Source organism: Otolemur garnettii, unplaced genomic scaffold, assembly GCF_000181295.1.
Source record: "Otolemur garnettii isolate 467f Iridium unplaced genomic scaffold, OtoGar3 scaffold00002, whole genome shotgun sequence".
In the NCBI taxonomy this organism is placed as follows: Eukaryota; Metazoa; Chordata; class Mammalia; order Primates; family Galagidae; genus Otolemur; species Otolemur garnettii.
Genome location: NW_003852397.1, coordinates 33,103,893 through 33,124,652, shown reverse-complemented (window position 1 = coordinate 33,124,652; position 20,760 = coordinate 33,103,893). Strand labels below are relative to the sequence as shown.

Sequence of the window (20,760 nt, the reverse complement as noted above, 5' to 3'; positions counted from 1 at the left end):
GAGCCAGGAGACTCGCCTGAGCCCAGGAGTTGGAGGTTGCTGTGAGCTGTGATGCCATAACACTCTACTCAGGAGGATAGCTTGAGGCTCTGTCTCAAAAAAAAAATTTTTAATTGGCATGTAGTATTTAGCATAATATATTTGACTAGACGTACGTTCTTATTCTTTCAGGCAGTTACAGGCCATGAAGAATGTGTAGATGCATTACTTCAACATGGTGCTAAGTGCTTACTTCGGGATAGTAGGGGCCGGACACCTATACACTTGTCAGCTGCCTGTGGACACATTGGTGTTCTTGGAGCCCTTTTGCAGTCAGCAGCATCAGTGGATGCAAATCCAGCCATAGCAGACAATCATGGATATACTGCACTTCACTGGGCTTGCTACAATGGTTAAGTATACAGACCTGTATTAAATGCTATTATGTACTGAGCTGCAACACCTTTCTGTAATGCATTCTTCTTTAATGATAATGATGTACGTATAAGGCAAACTTAAAGATTTGTAGGAAGCTTAGGAGCAATCTTCTATACACATATAATTATAGCTCACTCCTGTTGTCGTGTTAAAGCTAAGACACTAGTTTTCAAAGGTGTTTTGAGAGAAGCCATAAAATTGTTTTGAAATTTTTCTTAGACCTTTGTTGGAGGTCATTGCTTGTGAACCCTGACCTGGTTTGAAAGCTGACTGAGATTCTTTCTGAGTCCCACGTAGGGTGCCAGTTGTTGGAGGTCATGGAGCTTGACCCCAAACCTTGTTTGAAAGCTGACTGGGAAACAATGCTGAAGAAAAATAAAAATATTTAAATACATTTTAATACTTATACAATATTAAATATTGTATATTTAAATATAAATATACAATCTATAATACAATTTAAAACATAAAGTCTGAGAATGCCTGGAGAAAGGCTTACATAACCTCAGGCCGAGTAGTAAACCAAGACAGTGCAGGCCTTCTCTGGCTTCTTCAGAAGGCTTTTATTGATTTCTAACAAAAGTGCATACGCAAAATGGAAAAATGTCCAAAGATAAGGTTGAAAGAATCCTAAGTCCCCAGGAAGATTGGATAGAGAGAGACTGGGTGAAAGGTAGAGTGTTGTTAAATGACGGATGGCGAATTTAGAAAGAGAGAGGGAAAAACTAGTTCTATCCCTGCAGGGGAGGTAAGCCAGGTTTCATAATCTAACTACATATGAGAAGCTCAGAGAACTTGGCCCCTCCCACCTGTGGACTCATGCTGGGACCCTGCACCTCTTCTTCCCTGGTCTTAAGTCCCCAGGGATCATGAGTCTGATTTCCCCTGGATACTCCTAGATTGAAGCAGGATGACGGCTAAGAAGTCAACTTCTCTACCTCCCACAGATCTTTATTTCAATAAATATTTTGTACTTTTAAGAGATTTTTAATAATATTTCCACTGCTTATTTAGTATGCTTATATTTTGATAATAGTTTTACTTTCTGAATACATTTTTATTAGGAAAAAATGACCAGGGTAGGAAAAATAATGAGATATATCACATTGTAAACTGAAATCTCTGTATGTTTTCTGAGTATATCACAAGATAAGATTCTTATATAACCACTAACATACATGCTGAATGCTAAATGTTCTAGAGGAATAAACTATTACATCTTAGAATTGGGAACTTTCATGAGTTAAATTTGCTGTGTGGTTAGAACAGGCTTACTTTTGGCTTCCCAGAGGCTCACAGTAGTCCCTTTCACAAACTCACAAAAGGTCATTCAAGGAAGCATAAAGCTCTTTTTAAGGAATAGATGTTAAAATACAGTGTGGCTTGCAAAATGTCACTGATTAAAATAATTTAAATAATAAGACATGTTGAGATATTAATACTTTCCTTGTTCAGAGACATAGACTTGATCATCTTAGGAAACACTCAGGTATATAACATACAGCACAGGCATCACTCCATCAAAGTTTGAGTCAAGACTTTCTTTAACAGAAAAATGAGGTTTTAAAAATTTCTTTTGAATTTTTCTGCATAGTGTTGAGATATAAATGTAAAGTTATGAGGCCATATCTACAGTGCTATATTTCACAATCCTAACAACTTTTCCTCAAAATGCAGAAAAAATATAAATTATCTCTTTATGTAAATATCTGTTTGCTAAAATAAATAAGTATAGTTATCTGTCCTATAGCCATCTGACTGCCTTTCCTGGAGAGTTGAGGTTTTCTGTCTTCGTGTAGGCAGCTGCTTCATGGTTCTTTCACTGGAAGTCATTCTGACAAATAATATTATTGAATTATGGTGAAAGAAAAGAAATCTGAATCTTGCAGAGTTACAGTTTAATTAAATGTTTTCACAAGTATTTCTGAGTGATTTTCATATTACTCCTGTGAGAAAGTTTTGAACTTGAAGAGTGTCCTATGATTATTACTGGTCATCCTTCAACAGAATAGCGTGGTAGTACTATAAAAAAACTTGAATAGACATCTATTGCTAATTCACAGACCGTGGTTTACTTAGTTTCCTTTTTACTACCTCAGATTCTTAACCAAAACAGTTTTTGAAAAACATAAAATCTTGGAGATTTGACTTCTCTTTTTCTCATTTTAACTTACTAAACCTAGTCTTTTTGTTTGCCTGATTTGTTTTTGTAAACAAAGGTCTTGCTATGTTGACTGAGCTTGGTCTCCAAGTTCTGAGATTACAGTTATCAGCCACCGCAACTGGCCTAAACCTGGTTCTTAATGAGTGTAGTGAAGTGGTCAGAGAGTGCTAAGTCAAAGATGTTGTATTTTGCCACTGATATTTGATTTGTTTTATAATGTGACTTTACATTTTAAAAATATGAGGGAAATTCAGAATATCTAATGTAGTGAGAAAACATCTACAGATGTGTGATCTTAGTTAATAAAGGCAGTGAGATAAAATTATTTTGAAGCAGAGACTTTTTAATATGTCTGTGAGAATTAGCCACACAGACATATTAAAAAATCACGCAGATTTTTTCTCAGGTAGAGAGCATTTAGTTAAATATACTGCTTTAACTGTCCTTTGGAGAATTGTTCTGTATTATAACATTTCTTGTCAGGTCTATATGTACAACACTTTGCCTAAAGTGAGTTCCTACTATATTGTTACCAAATTTAGACTCTCTAAGGCATTCTGTACAAGAAGCAGAATTTTGCATGAACTGTATGCCTGGTTACCATTTAAAGATCATAACAGATGTGTCTAATTTTCAGACTTAAAAATTGTAATTCTGAATTGAGCTGGAAGGAATTATATGTGTGTTGGCTATATGCAATAAGAGGCTATACAGACAGCCTAAAATTAATACCATATTTATAGCCAAAAGCCTGTTTTATAATTTAACATTCTGAAAGTAGCATATGTAAAATGGTTTTACTTTGACTAGTAATTCATCATACGGCTGGAAAGAAGATTGGAAGCACTTCAAAAGAACAGAAAAAAATCTTTCTCCCAAATTAAAATGAAGTGATAGCCAAGGCTTTTTTTTGTTTTTTGTTTTTTTTTGTTTGTTTTTTGAGACAGAGCCTCAAGCTATCGCCCTGGGTAGAATGCTGTGGCATCACAGCTCACAGCAACCTCCAACTCCTGGGCTCAAGCAAGTCTCCTGCCTCCACCTCCCAAGTAGCTAGGACTACAGGTGCCTGCCACAACACCTGGCTATTTTTTTGGTTACAGCCATCATTGTTGTTTGGCGGGCCCCGGCTGGATTCAAACCCACCACCTTAGGTGTATATTGCTGGCGCCTTAGCCACTTGAGCCTCAGGCGCTGAGCCAGATAGCCAAGTTTTAGAAAGGAACAGGCTGACATTAAAGTTTTAGTTTATATAGTCATTCAATCATAGAATTAAGAGTACTTACCTTATTTGTTCCTTTTAAAAATTTATTTCTCCCCTCCCCGTATCCTTAGGTTGTTATTAGGTTATAGCTTTCATATAAAAAGGTTTAAATTAATTTCATAATAGGTGTGTGTACATTGGAAAAGAAAACTATGCTTTAATTTTTACTCTTAAGCATTTTAACATTTACATACATATTATAGAAGTTTTCTTATTCTGTTTCTTGATTCTATTCATTTTTTTCTCCTTGAAATAAAACAGCAACTTTTCCTTTTATTATTCTTAACAGCCTTATTCTTCTATAAACATTTTCCCAAGTTACTATGTGCTTGCTTCCTTTGTCTAGTATGTTAAATTAGATTTAAAGTCATTTAAAATAAAAAATTAAAATGAAAATTAAAAAAAATTTATTTTTATGAACCTCTAAACAGCTTAAGAATAGCCCTGCAGGCTCGGCACCTGTAGCACAGTGTTTATGGCACTGGCCACGTGCACCAACAGTGGTGAGTTTGAACCTGGCCTGGGCCAGCTAAACAGCAATGACAACTACAACAAGAAAAAAATAGCTGAGTGTTGTAGTCCCAGCTACTTGGGAGGCTGAGCCAAGAGAATCACGTAAGCCCAAGAAGTGCAGGTTGCTATGAGCTGTGATGCAACAGCGCTCTACCAAGGGTGACGTAGTGAGACTGTCTCAAAAAAAAAAAAAGAATAGCCCTCCAAAACATCAAAAGGAGGATGGATGGATCAATCTGTATGTAAACTGATGTAAAGTGATAAGACTGTCTGCTTGATATCCGTCAGTAATGATTTGTGGATATAATCAAGAACATGAAAACTCCCTTTTTCAAAGTCTGACTCAACTCAAATAGTAGTTCTCAGACCCTTTGGTTTCAGGCTCTATGGGTTATAGCTATTAATATTGACTGTATTAGAAATAGCAGCTGAGAAATTTTTTAATTCTTATTAATTTATTTAAAAATAATCTATTGGCTCAGTGTCTGTAGCTCAGAGGCTAGGGTACCAGCCACATACGCCGGGGCTGATGGTTCAAACCCAGCTCAGGCCTGCCAAACAACAATGACAACTACAACAAAAAAATAGCTGAGCTGTAGCAGGTGCCTATAGTCCCAGCTACTCAGGAGGCTGAGGCAAGAGATTTGCTAAAGCCCAAGAGTTTGAGGTTGCTGTGAGCTGTGATGGTATGGCACTCTACGAAGGGCAACATAGTGAGACTCTTGTCTCAAAAAATAAATAAATAAAAATAATCTATTATTTTAATATAAATAACATTTTTATGAAAATTTTTTTCTAGAATTTTTTTGGGGGGAGGGGAAGAGTAGTGAATTTCTTTAATGGCTAGTTTGAGAGAATAGTTGGATTCTCATACATGCCTTTTTCAATATCAGCTTAGGGCTCTCCAGGCTGTACCTTAAGAACCCACATACCAGGATAATGGGAAGCTCTTAAATTGATACTAGATGACCCTCCATTGCTAGTTTTTTAGTAATGAGTTAACATATGGAAAAATAGAATTAAAGCCAAATTTCTCAACCTCAGCACTATTGATGTTTTGGGCCAGATAATTATTTGCTATGCGAGACTATCCTGTGTATTGCAGGGTGTTTAGCAGCATCACGAGCTTCTACCTACTAGATGCCAGTAGCACTTCCCTCCCCTCAGTTGTGATGAACAACAGTATCTCCAGATTTTGTCACATGCAATATCTCCTAGAGGGTGAAATCTATAAGAGAAACACTGGATTAGAGAAAAGAGTTGACAAATGACAGAACATAAAAATTGCTTTATTTTTGGGCAGTGCCTTTGGCTCAAGGAGTGGGGCACTGGCCCCATGTACCAGAGGTGGTGGGTTCAAGCCCAGCCCTGGCCAAAAAAATAAAATAAAATCAGTTTATTTTTCTGGTAGAATAAAGTTAAAGTTAAGCTACTGTCTGAGAATGTTAGCATAATTGGGCTGAACGTGGTGATTCATGCCTATAATCCCAGCACTTTGGAAGGCTGAGATAGGAAGATCACTTGAGTCCAGGAGTTAGAGAATAGCCTGGGCAATATAGAGAGATCCTTTCTCTACATACATGCACATATACTTTATTATATTACATACATATTATATATATACACACACATATATACTGGCAACTAGCAATCATGTAAAAATCATTTGTCATGCTCAGTTACTAATACTGTGAAACTCTTTGGAAGGTTAAAGAATAAGATTTTTCTGTATGTGCTATTATGGAAGGAAAATATGCAAATAGTAAAAAGCAAGTTGCAGAACAAAACATTCCATTTCCATTAAAAAAAGAAAATACAGTTGTTCCTTATTATCCATTGGGGATGGTTCTACGACCTCCTATAGATACCAAAACCCACACATGCTCAAGTCCTTTATATAAAATGGTAGTGTATGCATATAACCTACACACATCCTCTGGTATACTTTAAATCATTTCTAGATAACTTATAATACATGATGCAGTGTAAATAGTTATTATACTGTATTGTTAGGGAATAATGACAAGGAAAAAAAAATCTGTACATATTCAGTAGAGATGCATTTCTCCCACAGATTTAGAGGGCCAGCTGTATGCTTGGAACTCGGAGATATGATGGGTTTCTGGGATTTGTACTTTTTTCCCTTTAACACTTAAACATATTTGCAATTTTTGCTAATGTCTTTTTTTGAATTTTTTTTATTATTAAATCATAGCTGTGTACATTAATGCAGTCATGGGGTACAGTGTGCTGCTTCTATATACAATCTGAAATATTTTCATCAAACTGTTTAAAATAGCCTTCATGTCATTTTCTTAGTTATTGTGTTAAGACATTTATATTCTACGTTTAGAAAGATTCACATGTACCCTTGTAAGATGAACCATAGGCATGGTCCCACCAATCACCTTCCCTCTACCCATCCTCCCTCCTCCCCTCCCTTCCCTTTCCCCCTTTCCCCATATTCTTGGGCTATAATTGGGTTACAGCTTTCATATGAAAGCTATAAATTAGTTTCATAGTAGGGCTGAGTACATTGGATACGTTTTCTTCCATTCTTGAGATACTTTGCTAAGAAGAATATTTTCCAGCTCCATCCACGTAAACATGAAGAAGGTAAACTCTCCATCTTTCTTGAAGGCTGCATAATATTCAGTGGTATATTATGCCACAATTTATTGATCCATTCGTGGTCTTTTTTATGAATTTTAATGGCTATTTTTTGTTTGCCTATTTAGGTCATGAGACATGTGTAGAACTTCTTTTAGAACAGGAAGTTTTCCAGAAATTGGAAGGAAATGCTTTTAGTCCATTGCATTGTGCTGTGTAAGTAAATACAAAATAAATCAGATTCACTTTGAGTTTTTGATAAAAATAAATCACTGATGTGAGAATGATCACTTTGTTACCTTACACAGGATAAATGACAACGAAGGTGCTGCTGAGATGTTAATTGATACATTAGGTGCCAGCATCGTGAATGCCACAGATTCAAAAGGAAGGTAGGAATCCAGCTATGAAGGAAATAGTTTACTTTCAATAGGAAGAAATTTTGACTACTTATCCTAATGAATGAGAATTTATAGAAAACCCATTATTAATTGAAAATTGGTTTTTATATTTACAAGTATAAATTATAAAATCTTAATTTGTTTATATTATATTAAAGAGTTTTCTGTTAATTTATGGTTTTTAGCCAGTCTTTCTTTTATAAAGCTATCTTTTAAAATAATTTACCGTTTTTTAAGAAGTTATATTACTCAAGATCACTGTTTAATAACAATTTTTTTTTTTTTTGAGACAGAGCCTCAAGCTGTCCCCCTGGGTAGAGTGCCATGGCATTACAGCTCACAGCAACCTCCAACTCCCTGGGCTCTAGCGAGTCTCTTGCCTCCACCTCCCAAGTAGCTGGGACCACAGGCACCCGCCACAATGCCCGGCTATTTTTTTTTTTTTTGGTTGCAGCCGTCATTGTTGTTTGGCGGGCCTGGGCTGGGGATTCAAACCCTCCACCTTAGGTGTACGTGGCTGGTGCCTTAGCCAGTTGAGCTATAGGCGCCAAGCCTAATAACAATTTTCTAACTAGGAATAAAGGCTGGAGGAGAATCTAACAGTTATAACAGGTGGTATCATTTGAGTAAGGATTTATTTCCTTCAAAATTTCCTTTAATAATGTAATGTTTATTTTAGCAATTTTATAATCTTTATTTTATACTATTTCTAATTTAAGTCCTATTAATTATGTTATTGAAAGTACAGATTTCTATGGCAGAAATGAGTAAGCTCTTTTAAGTTTATTTGTTTCCAGGCAATATTTTTATAGCCTGCTGTAGAAACCCTTGAAAGTTGATTTGTCGTAGATAAATTTTTTTCCAATGTATTTAACGTTTAGATTCAGTCATATGTATTTCATTTTCTCTGCATCACAGAACTCCTCTCCATGCAGCTGCCTTCACAGACCATGTAGAGTGTTTACAGCTGCTGCTAAGCCATAATGCTCAAGTCAATTCTGTGGACTCTTCTGGGAAAACACCTCTTATGATGGCCGCAGAAAATGGACAAACAAATACTGTTGGTAAAGAAACTATTTAAGACTTTTATTTTTCTAGGCATGTACAAGGTCCAAGGGCTGTCCAGAAAGTATCTAGATAGCCCTTGTGTATCACTTATGTATAACTTACATCCCAAGACTTTTGAGTTCCACTAGTTATTGCATCACTCCTAAGAATTAAAACCTTTTACCTGCTTGCAACCTGCATTTTCATTTAGGGACACAGTGTTTTAATTTGCCCTTACTGATGGAAGAGCCTGCTTTACTAAGGCAGTGTACCATAGTGGTTTAGAACACTGGCTTTGGAATCAGATTGCCTGAATGTGAGTGCTAGATCTTTCAGCTACGTGACCTTGTGCCTCTGTTTTTTTCATTTGTAAAATGAGAAGATAACTTACTTTGTAGAATTATTGTGAGAGTTAAATAAATTATTATAAATCCACAGTACATAATTTAAAATTTAGTGAACACTCACAAAGTAAATGTTATTTGGTATTGTTAGTGTCTGTGTTTATATAACAATATAGTTATCCTATATAATTACACTAGAGTATACATTATATATCAGTATATTTTTCCTGCACTTAAATTTATACAAAAGGAATATTTTTTGCTTTATATTTTCATTTTCCTATGGTGCGTTATAGTTAATCTAAGAAACATGTTTATAAACATAAGAATTGATGCACTTTTTCCTCCCAGAAATGCTGGTTAGCAGTGCTAGTGCAGATCTGACTTTACAAGATAACAGTAAAAACACCGCCCTCCATTTGGCTTGCAGCAAGGTATGTATACATTTTAAGGACATGTTTTGTTGTTAATATTAACAGTGGCATTGAGACTTTTTTAATTGCACTAAAATCAACAGACCTAGGGACCAAACCTCAATAATGATTCCTGGCATCAGGTTCTTGAACAAAAATATTGGCTTTTAGGCCCCAGCCTGTAAGAAAGACTCCAGGAAGCCAAATAAGTTTTGGAGCACAAGTCTAAAACACAATTATCATCTTTCTTTAATCTTCTTTTATTTTTTTTCTTGACTCTTCCCCTTACCACTACTCCCAACACATATACAGACAGATATTATAAGGTATTAGCCAACAACATTTATGGCATATATATGGTGTTGTACATATTGTGTAGACTAGGATTAGAAATTGTTGAGTGTATAAATTTATTTTTAATGGTTTTAAAGTTTTCAAGAGTTATTTGCCATAATTTTAGGGTCATGAAACTAGTGCCTTGTTAATACTGGAAAAGATAACAGATAGAAACCTCATCAACGCAACCAACGCAGCCTTGCAAACGTGAGTACTTTCAATGTCTAATGTAACTTTGTGTGACCTATAATTTCTTATGAAAGAGATAAATGGATTTTTTCTTAACATGTGAATGTTGGAATAGGTCTTAGTCATAGATGCAGTGAAAAAGTAAAGCGCAAGTTTACAACTGACAGAACCCTTTTTTTTTTATTGTATGAGGACAAACCTCATTTTTTAAATCATCACAATTAAAGGCATAGTATTTCAAAAGCTTATGAATTGCAACTTTATTACAACATTGACAATAATATTTCTTAGTCCATTAACCCATGTAATTTTCTGAAGGAAAGTAGTACTATTCTGTATCTGGAAATCAGTAATAATATGGTATATGACACTAGCAATAAGTGAGGTAAGAAATTATACATCTGTAAGCTTAAAGAGGTTTTATAAAGAATCAGGTTCTTAGTGTAAGCAGTCAACCTCCAGGTTGATTGACAGAGATATTAGATCCCATCATCCTTCCCCAATGTTCATTTCTTTTCCACTTTTAGACTTGGTAAAGATCAAAATCTTAGAACACTTGTTCCTATTCTAGGGACAATTAAGGCCCTTGAAGTTCTAAAAATTAATCATGGGGTTTATAAACTGTTTTCAGTGCCATTAGATTTATGCAACTGCAGTTTATAGTTTTTATTGTGTGTTCTATTATATACATTTGCCAACCTTATTTCTTAAAAACATAAGAATGCAGTTTTAATGGTAAAATCTCTTTAAACATTGAGTCTTAGAAAATAACAAAATGGTTTAGTGAAGATGGGAACTTGCTAGTGGAGCCTATGGCTTAGCTTACACACATTGACAAGGTATTTAACAGTATACAACACAGAGGTTCTACTGACCCTACCCCCATCTTTGCTATTAGGAGTAGGTACTTCAAGTTTGTACCTTAGGGTCTTCACAAATAAACAAAAATGCCCTCTGACAGCCAGGTGTGTGTATGTGCACATACATGTACATGTATAATTTTTTCCCCCAGACCTCTGCATGTTGCTGCCCGAAATGGGCTAACAATGGTGGTTCAAGAACTTTTGGGGAAAGGAGCAAGTGTGCTTGCAGTAGATGAAAATGGTAAGTAGGTTCTGTATTTACTTCCCTTCCCCTGTACCTTAACAGAAACTCTTACCTTTTGATGGTCCATATTTAAAATAAAATAAACTTGAATATTTTTTTGCTGCTCAAAGAGGACAGCTGAAGTTAATATTGAATAGTACTTATTCTTTTGGCAAAGGAATAAGGGCAAAACAACATGAAAACTTTAACAGATGAAATTATAAATTCATATGTCATTTATTAAACCAAAGCTAATATTTACTATTTAATTTACCACTTTATTCATCTTAGTAGCCAAAGATTTTGTTCTTTCAACAAGTATTAATCAAGGCCCTAGTTAAGTGTCATATTGTTGTGTAAAGCCAGTCCTTCCACTCATGCATTAGATCCTGTCCCCTTTTGCGTCCATGAGAATATCACTTTAACAAATTCTTCCCTTTTGTGCCCTGCAATAACAATATTTTGCTGTTTACGTAGATTATTCTCCTCAGTCTATAAAAATAAGTTTTCTCTTCTTAAAAAAATCCTAGGTTAATCCCATAACTCCTGCCAGGTACTGCTACATTTCCCTGTCCTCCTTTGCAGCAAAACTACTCAAGAATTGGTTCTCTTGCTGTCACCAGTTATTCTCTACTCTCATTCTTTCATTCTGTCTGAAATCTCTATTATCAGACCTTTGTCCCCCCCCACACACACATATACTACAAAACTGTTCTTATCAAGATCACCAGTGACCTCATCTATGTTAAGAGTTCATTCTCAGTGCTCATTTTCCTTGTAGCTTTTGACACAACCAAGTACCTCTTTTCCTTTGATAAACTTTCTTTGCTTGGCTATTAGAACCCTGTACTTTATTGGCTTCTATATTACTAGTTAGTCCTTTTCAATTTATTTTACGCAATTTCTCCTTCTCCCCAACTTTTTTTTCTTTTTTTTTTTTTTTAGTCAGAGTCTCACTCTGTGACCCTAGGTAGATTTCCATGGTGTCTTAGCTCACAGCAACCTCAAACTCCTGGTTCAAGTGATTCTTCTGCCTTAGCTTCCAGAGTAGCTGGGACCACAGATGTCTACCACAGTGCCCAGCTACTTTTTCTATTTTTGGTGGAGACTGGGTCTCACTCTTAAACTGGTCTTGAACTCCTAAATTCAAGGGATCCTTCTACCTTGGCCTCCCAGAGTGCTAGGATTATAGGTGTGAGCCACCATGTTCAGTTCCTAACTTATTAATATTCAAAGGCTCTAGGACTGAGTCCTTGATTTTTTTTTTCTGCTTTCCCTCTATTTACTCCCTAAGTAATCTCATTAGTCTCTTGGTTTCAAATACTACTCATGTCCTGAAAAATTTTCATCTCCAGACCAGATCTTTCAAAATCTCAGACTAACATGTCCAGAACCAAACTTTTTTTTAGAGACAGAGTCTCACTTTGTCACCCTCGGTAGAGAACTGTGGAGTCACAGCTCACAGTAACCTACAGCTCCTGGGCTTAGGCAATTCTCTTGCCTCAGCCTCCTGAGTAGCTGGAACTACAGGCGCCTGCCACAATGCCTGACTATTTTTGTTGTTATTGTTGCAGTTTGGCCGGGGCCAGGTTTGAACCTGCCACCTTTGGTATATGGGGCCAGCACCCTACTCACTGAGCCATAGGTGCCGTCCCCAAACTGTTAATTAATCCATTTTCCCCACCCCTTGCCAAACTTTTTCTCCCCACAGCTGTCCTAATCTCAGTTAAAGATATTTTTGATTCTTATAGATTCTCAGGGCAAAAAACTGTAGCATAAACCTTGATTCCTCTCTCTCATAGCCAGTGTTACAGTTCATCAGTATATTCTGTTAATTGTGCCTCTAAAGTATATTTACAATCTGCCCATTCTTTTCTTTACTACTATCTTCCTGACCTAGATCCTTTTAAACTGTGTGAGAACATGTTACTCCTGAATCTTGACTCACTATTAGTTTTTTGTTTTATTTATTTGTTTGTTTGTTTGTTTGGAGACCGAGCCTCAAGCTATCCCCCTGGTTAAAGTGCTGTGGCATCACAGCTCACAGCAACCTCCAACTCCTGCGCTCAAGCAAGTCTTCTGCCTCAGTGTCCCAAGTAGCTGGGACCACAGGCACCCACCACAAAGCCCGGCAATTTTTTGGTTGCAGCTGTCATTGTTGTTTTTGGAGGGCCCAGGCTGGATTCGAACCCTCCATCTTAGGTGTATTTAGCCACTTGAGCCACAGGCGCCGAGCTACGCTCCTAGTTCTTAAAATGATATTCAAGCCCCTACAGGATCTGTCCTCTACCGCATTATCTTTCTAATCTCCCTTCACTTACTTCATTCTGCCGTGCTAGCCCCTTAATACCAGAGTTGTATAGATCTTTGTTCTAACTGTTTCCTCAGCCTGGAATACTCCAAGCATGCTTTGACTAAAACCTTTAGCTGTTTCAAATTTTAGTTGGAATTTTGTCTTCTGAATGAAGGCCATTCTGACCTACCCCACTTGGATTACAACTTGCTACATACCCCTACCATGACATTCTGTCTTTGTTAACCTGCTGTACTTTTTCCTCTTTATTTTTTTCATTGAGCTTCTAACCTGTTGTATATAATTTACTTTTTATTATGTTGATTGTCTCTCTAATACAAGCTCCACAAAAGCAGTGAATCTTTATTGCATTCACCAATGTATTATGAGTGCTTAGAAGAGTGTCTGGACGTAGTGTAGGCTCAGTGAATGTTCATTGAGTGATTATAGCAAGCACTGTGCTAAGTTCTGAGTATGGAGTGTAGACTAACACAAAGTTTACTCCCTTAGGAGGAATGTGAGCAGGTTAATAGTGCACTTGAAATAGTTTAATTAGAGTAAACCTAGAATGCCATAAGAGTACATAAAAGGGTCTTCAGACACTTTTTTGCAGGGTCAGAGAAGGAATTCCCAGACTGACTTCTAAGTCAAATCCATAGAATAAGTAGGAAGTGGGGAAGGAACTTCCTAGGCAGAGAGAGTGGCATTCTAAAGGAAAAACCTTATGCAGGGGACAGGAGCCTGGTTTTAATCATATTCTGACTAGAGAACACTCCTCAGACATTCTTCTTTCCCAACCCCACTCTCATCTAAGGCATCATGTTCTGTCTGATGAGTTCTTCTTACTGCCAGCAGCAGCAGGTACCCTCAGACCTTCCAAAAGGTCAAGGAACCCTTGAAAAAAGTGTGAACAGTGACGCATTCTGCTGGTTACTTTGAGCATAGATGGGTTAGTTAATCAAAAATATGCACATCTCTTATGACTGTCATCCTAGCACTCTGGGAGGCCGAGGCAGGTGGATTGCTTGAGCTCACAAGTTTGAAACCATCCTAAGCAAGAGCAAGGCCCTGTCTCTACTAAAAATAGAAAAACTGAGGCAAGGGCGGCACCTGTGGCTCAAAAAGGTAGCCCCATATGCCAGAGGTGGCAGGTTCAAACCCAGCCCCAGCCAAAGAAAAAAAAAGAAAAACTGAGGCAAGAGGATCACTTGAGCCCAAGAGTTGAAGTTTGCTGTAAGCTATGATGATACCATGGCACTCTACCCAGGGCAGCTTAAGACTCTGTCTCAAAAAAAAGATATGCACATTCTTCAGCCGCTCACGCCAAGCTTGCACAAATATCATTTATTCCCTTTGACCCTTGACAAAATGAAAACTTATGAAGGGAAAAAAAATTTTTTCTTTATCAAGGCTGTTGTATCATAGATGAAAATATACAGGATATATAGGAGAGTGGGAAACAATCATATTTAGTTAAAATGTATAACTAAACCTCAGTACAATCACACAGTGAAATACTATATAACATGAGAATGGGGTGGCGCCTGTAGCTAGTGGTTAGGGCTCTGGCCACATACACTGAGGCTGGTGGGTTCAAACCTGGCCTGGGCCTGCTAAAACAACAATGACAACTATAACAAAAAATATATATATCTGGGCATTGTGGCGGCAAGAGAGGCAAAAGAATCGCTGAAGCTCAAGAGTTTGAGGTTGCTATGAGCTGTGACACCACAGGACTCTACCAAGGGTGACATAGTGAGACTCTGTCTCAGAAAACAGTCAAAATGAACCAACTATAGTTAAGTACAATACTGATCAATCTCACACAATATTATGCAAAAGAACCCGGATGTTAAATCATACTACATCATTCCATTTATATTAGCTACAAAAAAAAAAAAAAATCAAAGCTAAATGGTAGTATTTATGACTATAAGTAGGAAGGAAAGTAAGGAAATGATGACCACATAAGTCAGGAATGCAATTACCATTTTGGAAGAGGAAAATGTTAGTGATTGGGTAGAAGATATGTGGGGTTTCTGGTATGCTGGTAATGTTCTCTTTCTTGTCTTGGGTGGTGATTATATGAATGTTTGTTAAAAACCATTTTGCCATTTAAAAACAACTGTGGGCTCCGTGCCTATGGCTCAAGCGGCTAAGGTGCAAGGCACATACACCTGAGCTGGCGGGTTCCAATCCAGCCCAGACCCACCAAACAACAATGATGGCCGCAACCAAAAAATAGCCAGGTGTTGTGGCGGGTGCCTGTAGTCCCAATTACTTGGGAGGCAAAGGCAGGAGAATCACTTGAGCCCAGGAGTTGGAGGTTGCTGTGAGCTATGATGCCATGGCACTCTACTCAGGGCTACAGCTTGAGTCTCTGTCTCAAAAAAAAAAAAAAAAGAAAGAAAAGAATATCAATACCAGCTCGGCACCTGTAGCTCAGTGGTTAGGACCCCAGCCACATAACACCTGGGCTGGTGGGTTTGAACCCAGCATTGGCCTGCTAAACAACAATAACAACAAAAACAAAAACAAACAAAACAAATATGATTTGGGTTTACTTTAGTTTTGTTCTGCTTTGCTTTTTTTTTTCTTTTTTTGAGACAGAGTCTCACTCTGTCTTAGAGTGCATAATGTCATCATAACTCACAGCATCCTCAAACTCCTAAAATCAGACGATCCTCTTGCCTGAGCCTGGGACTATAGGCACCACCACAATGTCCAGCTAGTTTTTCTATTTTCATTAGAGGTGGAGTCTCGCTCTTGCTTAGGTTGGTCTTGAACTCCTGAGCTCAGGCTATCCACCCATCTTGGCCTCCCAGAAGGCTAACTAGGATTTTAAGTGCAAGCTGCCGCACGCAGTTCTGCTTTGTTTTTTTGAGACAGGGTCTCCCTTCCCTGTCCAAACTAGAATGCAGTGGTGTCCTCGTAGCTCAGTGCAACCTCAAATTCAAGGTTGAGGTTGGGCTCAGTGGGCTAAAGTGATCCTTCTTCCTCTAGAACTCCTGAGTAACTGGGACTACAGGCATGCACTACCATGCTCAGCTAATTTCTCTTTTAAGATTTTAGTAGAGACAGGGTCTTGCTATGTTGCTTAGACTGGTCTCAAATTCTGAGCCTCAAGTGATCCTCCTGCCTCATCTTCCCAAAGTGCTAAGATTACAGGCACGAGCCACCCAACTATAAAAAACAAATGTGATATTTTTAATAAATATATGTGTGTAAATGCTAAAATATGGATAAATACAGTAATAGGGAAAACAGTGTCTAGATGTGCAACAGCAAATGAACCTATGGACCAAAATATTTAAGTCATTTACCACTAAACCTGTGGGCTTCACATAGCTTAAAACGATCAGTATGAACTATTTTATATGATATAATTGAAATTTGGCATCATACTTCTTACTCATCCTCAAGACTGGGTCTTGTACCAACAGAGGTATCACATGTTACCTTCTCAGTTTGCTGTGTTGATACTTTGTGGGGCCTTATGTCTAAGGCCTTCTACTACTAAAGGGAACATTCATAATTTCTATTTGTCTTGACTTAATAGTTTTAGAGTTCATCTGTTCAGTTTATCTACTACTTTTCTTCAATAGACTGTGGCCCCTAAGAGAAAAGTGTCATTTATTCAGTGCACATGTTTTGAGCATGTGTTCAGTGCCTCATTCTTGAACCTGTACACATACAGATTTCTTATTATGTAAGGGCTTACTTACATAACTACAAATTAGCAGTAAATTTCTATTCACCATTCTGAAAGAAGATTTATCCATCTGTATTTTTTCCTTATTTGAGCCCAATAGCTTCTATAAATTCAGATGGATATGAATAAGTTCTGAGATCTTAGGGAAATCATCCTTCTCTGGGCCTCAGTTTCCTCCTCTGTTATCTAGTCTGTAAGATCTCCTTCCACCCCTATATTTCTATGGCTCATTTTCTTTTCCTACTTATTGGGAAGTTGTGAAATATCCTGGTTAAAACAATTTAAATAACTTAAAATACGTCTAAAGTTGAACTCCTCTAGGTTCTTTTTTTTATGCTTGGTGAAGTAAGTCTCAGGATGTTTAATTTTAAAATTTTATCTTTAATTCTAGGATATACCCCAGCTTTGGCCTGTGCTCCCAATAAGGATGTGGCTGATTGCCTGGCTCTCATTTTGGCCACCATGATGCCTATCTCATCAAGTAGCCCTTTATCATCCTTGACATTCAATGCCATTAACCGTTATACCAACACCTCAAAAACAGTCAGCTTTGAAGCCTTGCCCATCATGAGGAATGAACCTAGCTCCTACTGCAGTTTCAACAACATTGGCGGGGAACAGGAGTACTTATACACTGATGTGGATGAGCTCAATGACTCCGATTCCGAGACCTACTGAAAGGCTGAGCCAGGGTCATAGGAGGGAGTTCGGACACTAAAACTGCAAACTGTGCTTTTTCAGGAAAAAAGGCACTTTCGTACAAATTCAACCTAAGAGGAAAGATCGCACAGTGAGCCGATATAAGAAATGTGATGACATTAGGAAGAAGAGTTTTAAAGGCAAGTTTTATAAAAGGAACCTTTAGAATCTTGAAATAGACTTGATCAGAGAAAAACACATTGATGTCAAATTGTTTTGTGGAATTGTTTAATTTGGTTTTGCAGCGCCATGAATAATTTGGGACACTGTGCACCCTAACCTGCTTACACAAGCAACACTATTGTAAAAGAAGACATGAGGACATTAGATTTAAATCTTATCAACAAAATTACAACTAAATTTAAAGGCAATAAAAGTTTGGTACAATAGTCATTATGTGCACAGCAAATTGCCAAAGGACCAAATAACTTAAGGGTTTTTTAATAGAATGCCATTTTATGGAAACTGAAGTAGGTGAAATGAAACATTACCTAAACCAAACTTTAGTATTTCTGGAAATGAAGCTGAGATTTGGTTTTAAATGTTAATTTTTTTAAAAAAGAAAACATCTGAAAGCCTTCCAATTCCATGAAAAAAGCAGATGTATTTTTACATTTTTTCTTTTACATTAAAATTTTCAAATTTTTATATTAGAATTGAAAACCAGCTGAACGAGTGCATTATGGGTTAAAACACTGGTGACACAGACACTGAGACAGATTGGATTCAGGTTTTTGTCCGGTTTCAAATGGTTTGGGCTTAAAATTGAGCTATTTTTGTTTAAAAATGTAAAGAATTTCCTAGGAAAAAGATTAATGAAATCAGAAAGTACATTATTTCACCTGTTGTACCTAAGTGGTCCTAGGAAATGGAGTTTTCAAAATTGCTACTTTTGATGGCACACCTTAGTCACTTTAAGTTATTTTTGTGCCCCCATAATGAGTTAGGAGATTTTTGTTGTTTATTTTGGCCCCTGGATTTTGAAAAATGATGAATCAAAGGGAAAAAACAACTCTTATCATTCATAGATTAAACAACTTTAAGTCTTTTGAAAGGTATTTCTGTATTGGGCAAGATTTAAAAATACTAAAGCTTTTTAGGTCCTATTCAGATTTAAAGTAGTATTTTTGAAACCTGTTATTATTTGGAAAGAGAAGCAATTGCCTGCGAAATTGAAAAGTACCTTTCAAGTAACAACAAAAGAGAGAGAAAAGCTGAAATTTAGGCTTTCAAATAACAGTCGATGTGGTTTTGCTTTTACTGTAACTGTCAGTTCCAGGTAAAAATGATTTCACGTATGTAGGGTTCTTACAGGTCTGGGTAAAAAAGTTCCATAAATTACAGCAAATTGATACCCATTTTCATTTTATCCTTTTTGTATTGTGAAACTGGAAACTTTATGACATTGTAAATTATCAGCTGGTTTTTCTGAATATAAAGTGTGAAAACACAGAACAGTATTTTGATCTATTTGATAATTTTGTGGGTTTTTTGAAGAATTAATGAGCATGTACATAGAAATAGTGACTGCTTGAATACTGTATTTACTTGCACTCTTTCAGTACATCAAGATTCCTGTATATTTTAGAGTATAATAAAACACAGATGTGAGTTGTATTTAATGAACAAGTATTTGTATCTGTGCATATTATCTCAAAATCTATAAAGTTTCTAGGGCATTGACTACTAGATTTTAAGCATTTTTTTCTAAAATATTTACAGAAATTATAAATGTAATCTTCCATCTTTTCTTTGTAATATAGAGAAGTCAGAAAGAGCCCTTCCCAATTATTAGTGGTAGGAAGGTGAATATGCATTTTAAAGACAGTGGACTACTTTTCTATTGTACCTTTAAAAAAAAAATTCAAGCGGATTCTAAAAGTATACATATGTGTGCTTTCTCTTTCCTTTTAGGAATTCTCTTCTGAATTCCCTGGGGGAATTTTCTAGAATCTCAGAATTGAAAGAGACCTGAGGTTCATCCACTCTCTAACCTCTTAACAAATGCAGGAGTTCCTTCTACAAGGGTGATCTTTCCACCTTGAACACTTCCAGTGACTCTACCTCACCAAGCAGTCCATTCAGTTGAGCAGCTCTAACTGTTAGAAAGGTCTTCCTTAGATGGAGTTGAAGCCTCCCTCCGGGTAACTTCTGTCCTTGGGCCTGGGTCTGTCCTCCGAGAGAACCCTGAGAATGTTGGAAGGATGAATCTCGCCCGCTCTGCCATGTCTTCTCTTTTCACAGGCTGTTTGGCTCCTCTGCTGAAGTGATTTCCAGAAGGACTCATTTGGCACGCTGTTAGAGTTACCACAGCTAATGAAATCCAAGGTGTAGCTATAAAGTAATGAGCTGTTTTTAATTTATCCTCACATATTCCAGAACTTTAAACCTGCATCAGTCATATGTAAATGATGCTGTTACCAAAAAACATTTGTGAGGTGGTTTTTGGGAATGCCAGCCCTCTGGGAAAACTCTCAGATTGCTTTATGATCACATCTGTGACAGTCTGTCCCCTAGCTTTGTTGACTCCTGCACCCAGTGAGGTGAAATCTTGAAGTACTATCCCAAATGGTGTTTGAACAATACTATTATTGTTGGAGTAAGTACATGGACTACTTGAATGCACCACAGTAAGTTCCTTTATAGTTACACCTTGTATGTCAAAAGCATTCAGGCCCTGTTCTGTAGTGTTTTTTTACCCTCACACAGAGTAGATAAGCCTGTTTGCTTTCTCTAACTTCTGCATGAAAGGTAACATCTGAAAATCTGAAGTGTATTATAGTAATACCAGCTTTTGCTCTAGAACTACTTTGGGGAAAATGGTGGTAATAGCAAATGACCTCCTTTAACAAGACACTCAACTCAAACAGTGCCATTTAGTTCAGGAGATCTCTAAGTACGGCTGTAAATTTGGGGGTTCATTTGGCTTATATCAGACCTTTTAAAAGAAATAAAGTTTTTTAATGCAATAAATCAAGTGTCTGTCTTTTTTACATGAAGATTTCTTTTCCCTTAAACTGTCTAATTAGTGTTCAGTTATGGCATATTTTTACCTGTCTTTTAAAAACTTAATGACCTTTCAGTAAAGCTGTTTTAAATTTTAAATGAACTTATCTATTATGGAATTTTCAAATATATGCATTCAACACGTATTTATTGCTTGCTTACTGTATACTTGGTGAGAATGAGCAGAAAGCCTAGAAGCTGGCTCGGCGCCTGTGGCTCAAGCGGCTAAGGCGCCAGCCACATACACCTAAGGTGGCGGGTTCGAATCC

The 20,760-nt window shown here is 37.0% G+C and overlaps 1 protein-coding gene across 1 annotated transcript in view; it reads left to right on the top strand.

The window, feature by feature from the left end:
* The window catches only part of ANKRD28 (ankyrin repeat domain 28), a 79,572-nt gene extending 59,114 nt beyond the window's left edge, over window positions 1-20,458 (top strand). The window contains exons 16-23 of the mRNA XM_023512669.1: window positions 172-391; window positions 7,094-7,181; window positions 7,274-7,357; window positions 8,285-8,430; window positions 9,109-9,191; window positions 9,631-9,713; window positions 10,708-10,799; window positions 17,178-20,458. Coding sequence (XP_023368437.1) covers window positions 172-391; window positions 7,094-7,181; window positions 7,274-7,357; window positions 8,285-8,430; window positions 9,109-9,191; window positions 9,631-9,713; window positions 10,708-10,799; window positions 17,178-17,464 — 1,083 coding nt within the window. The 3' untranslated portion in view covers window positions 17,465-20,458. The remainder of the gene's footprint in view (window positions 1-171; window positions 392-7,093; window positions 7,182-7,273; window positions 7,358-8,284; window positions 8,431-9,108; window positions 9,192-9,630; window positions 9,714-10,707; window positions 10,800-17,177) is intronic.
* Window positions 20,459-20,760: the final 302 nt, after the last annotated feature.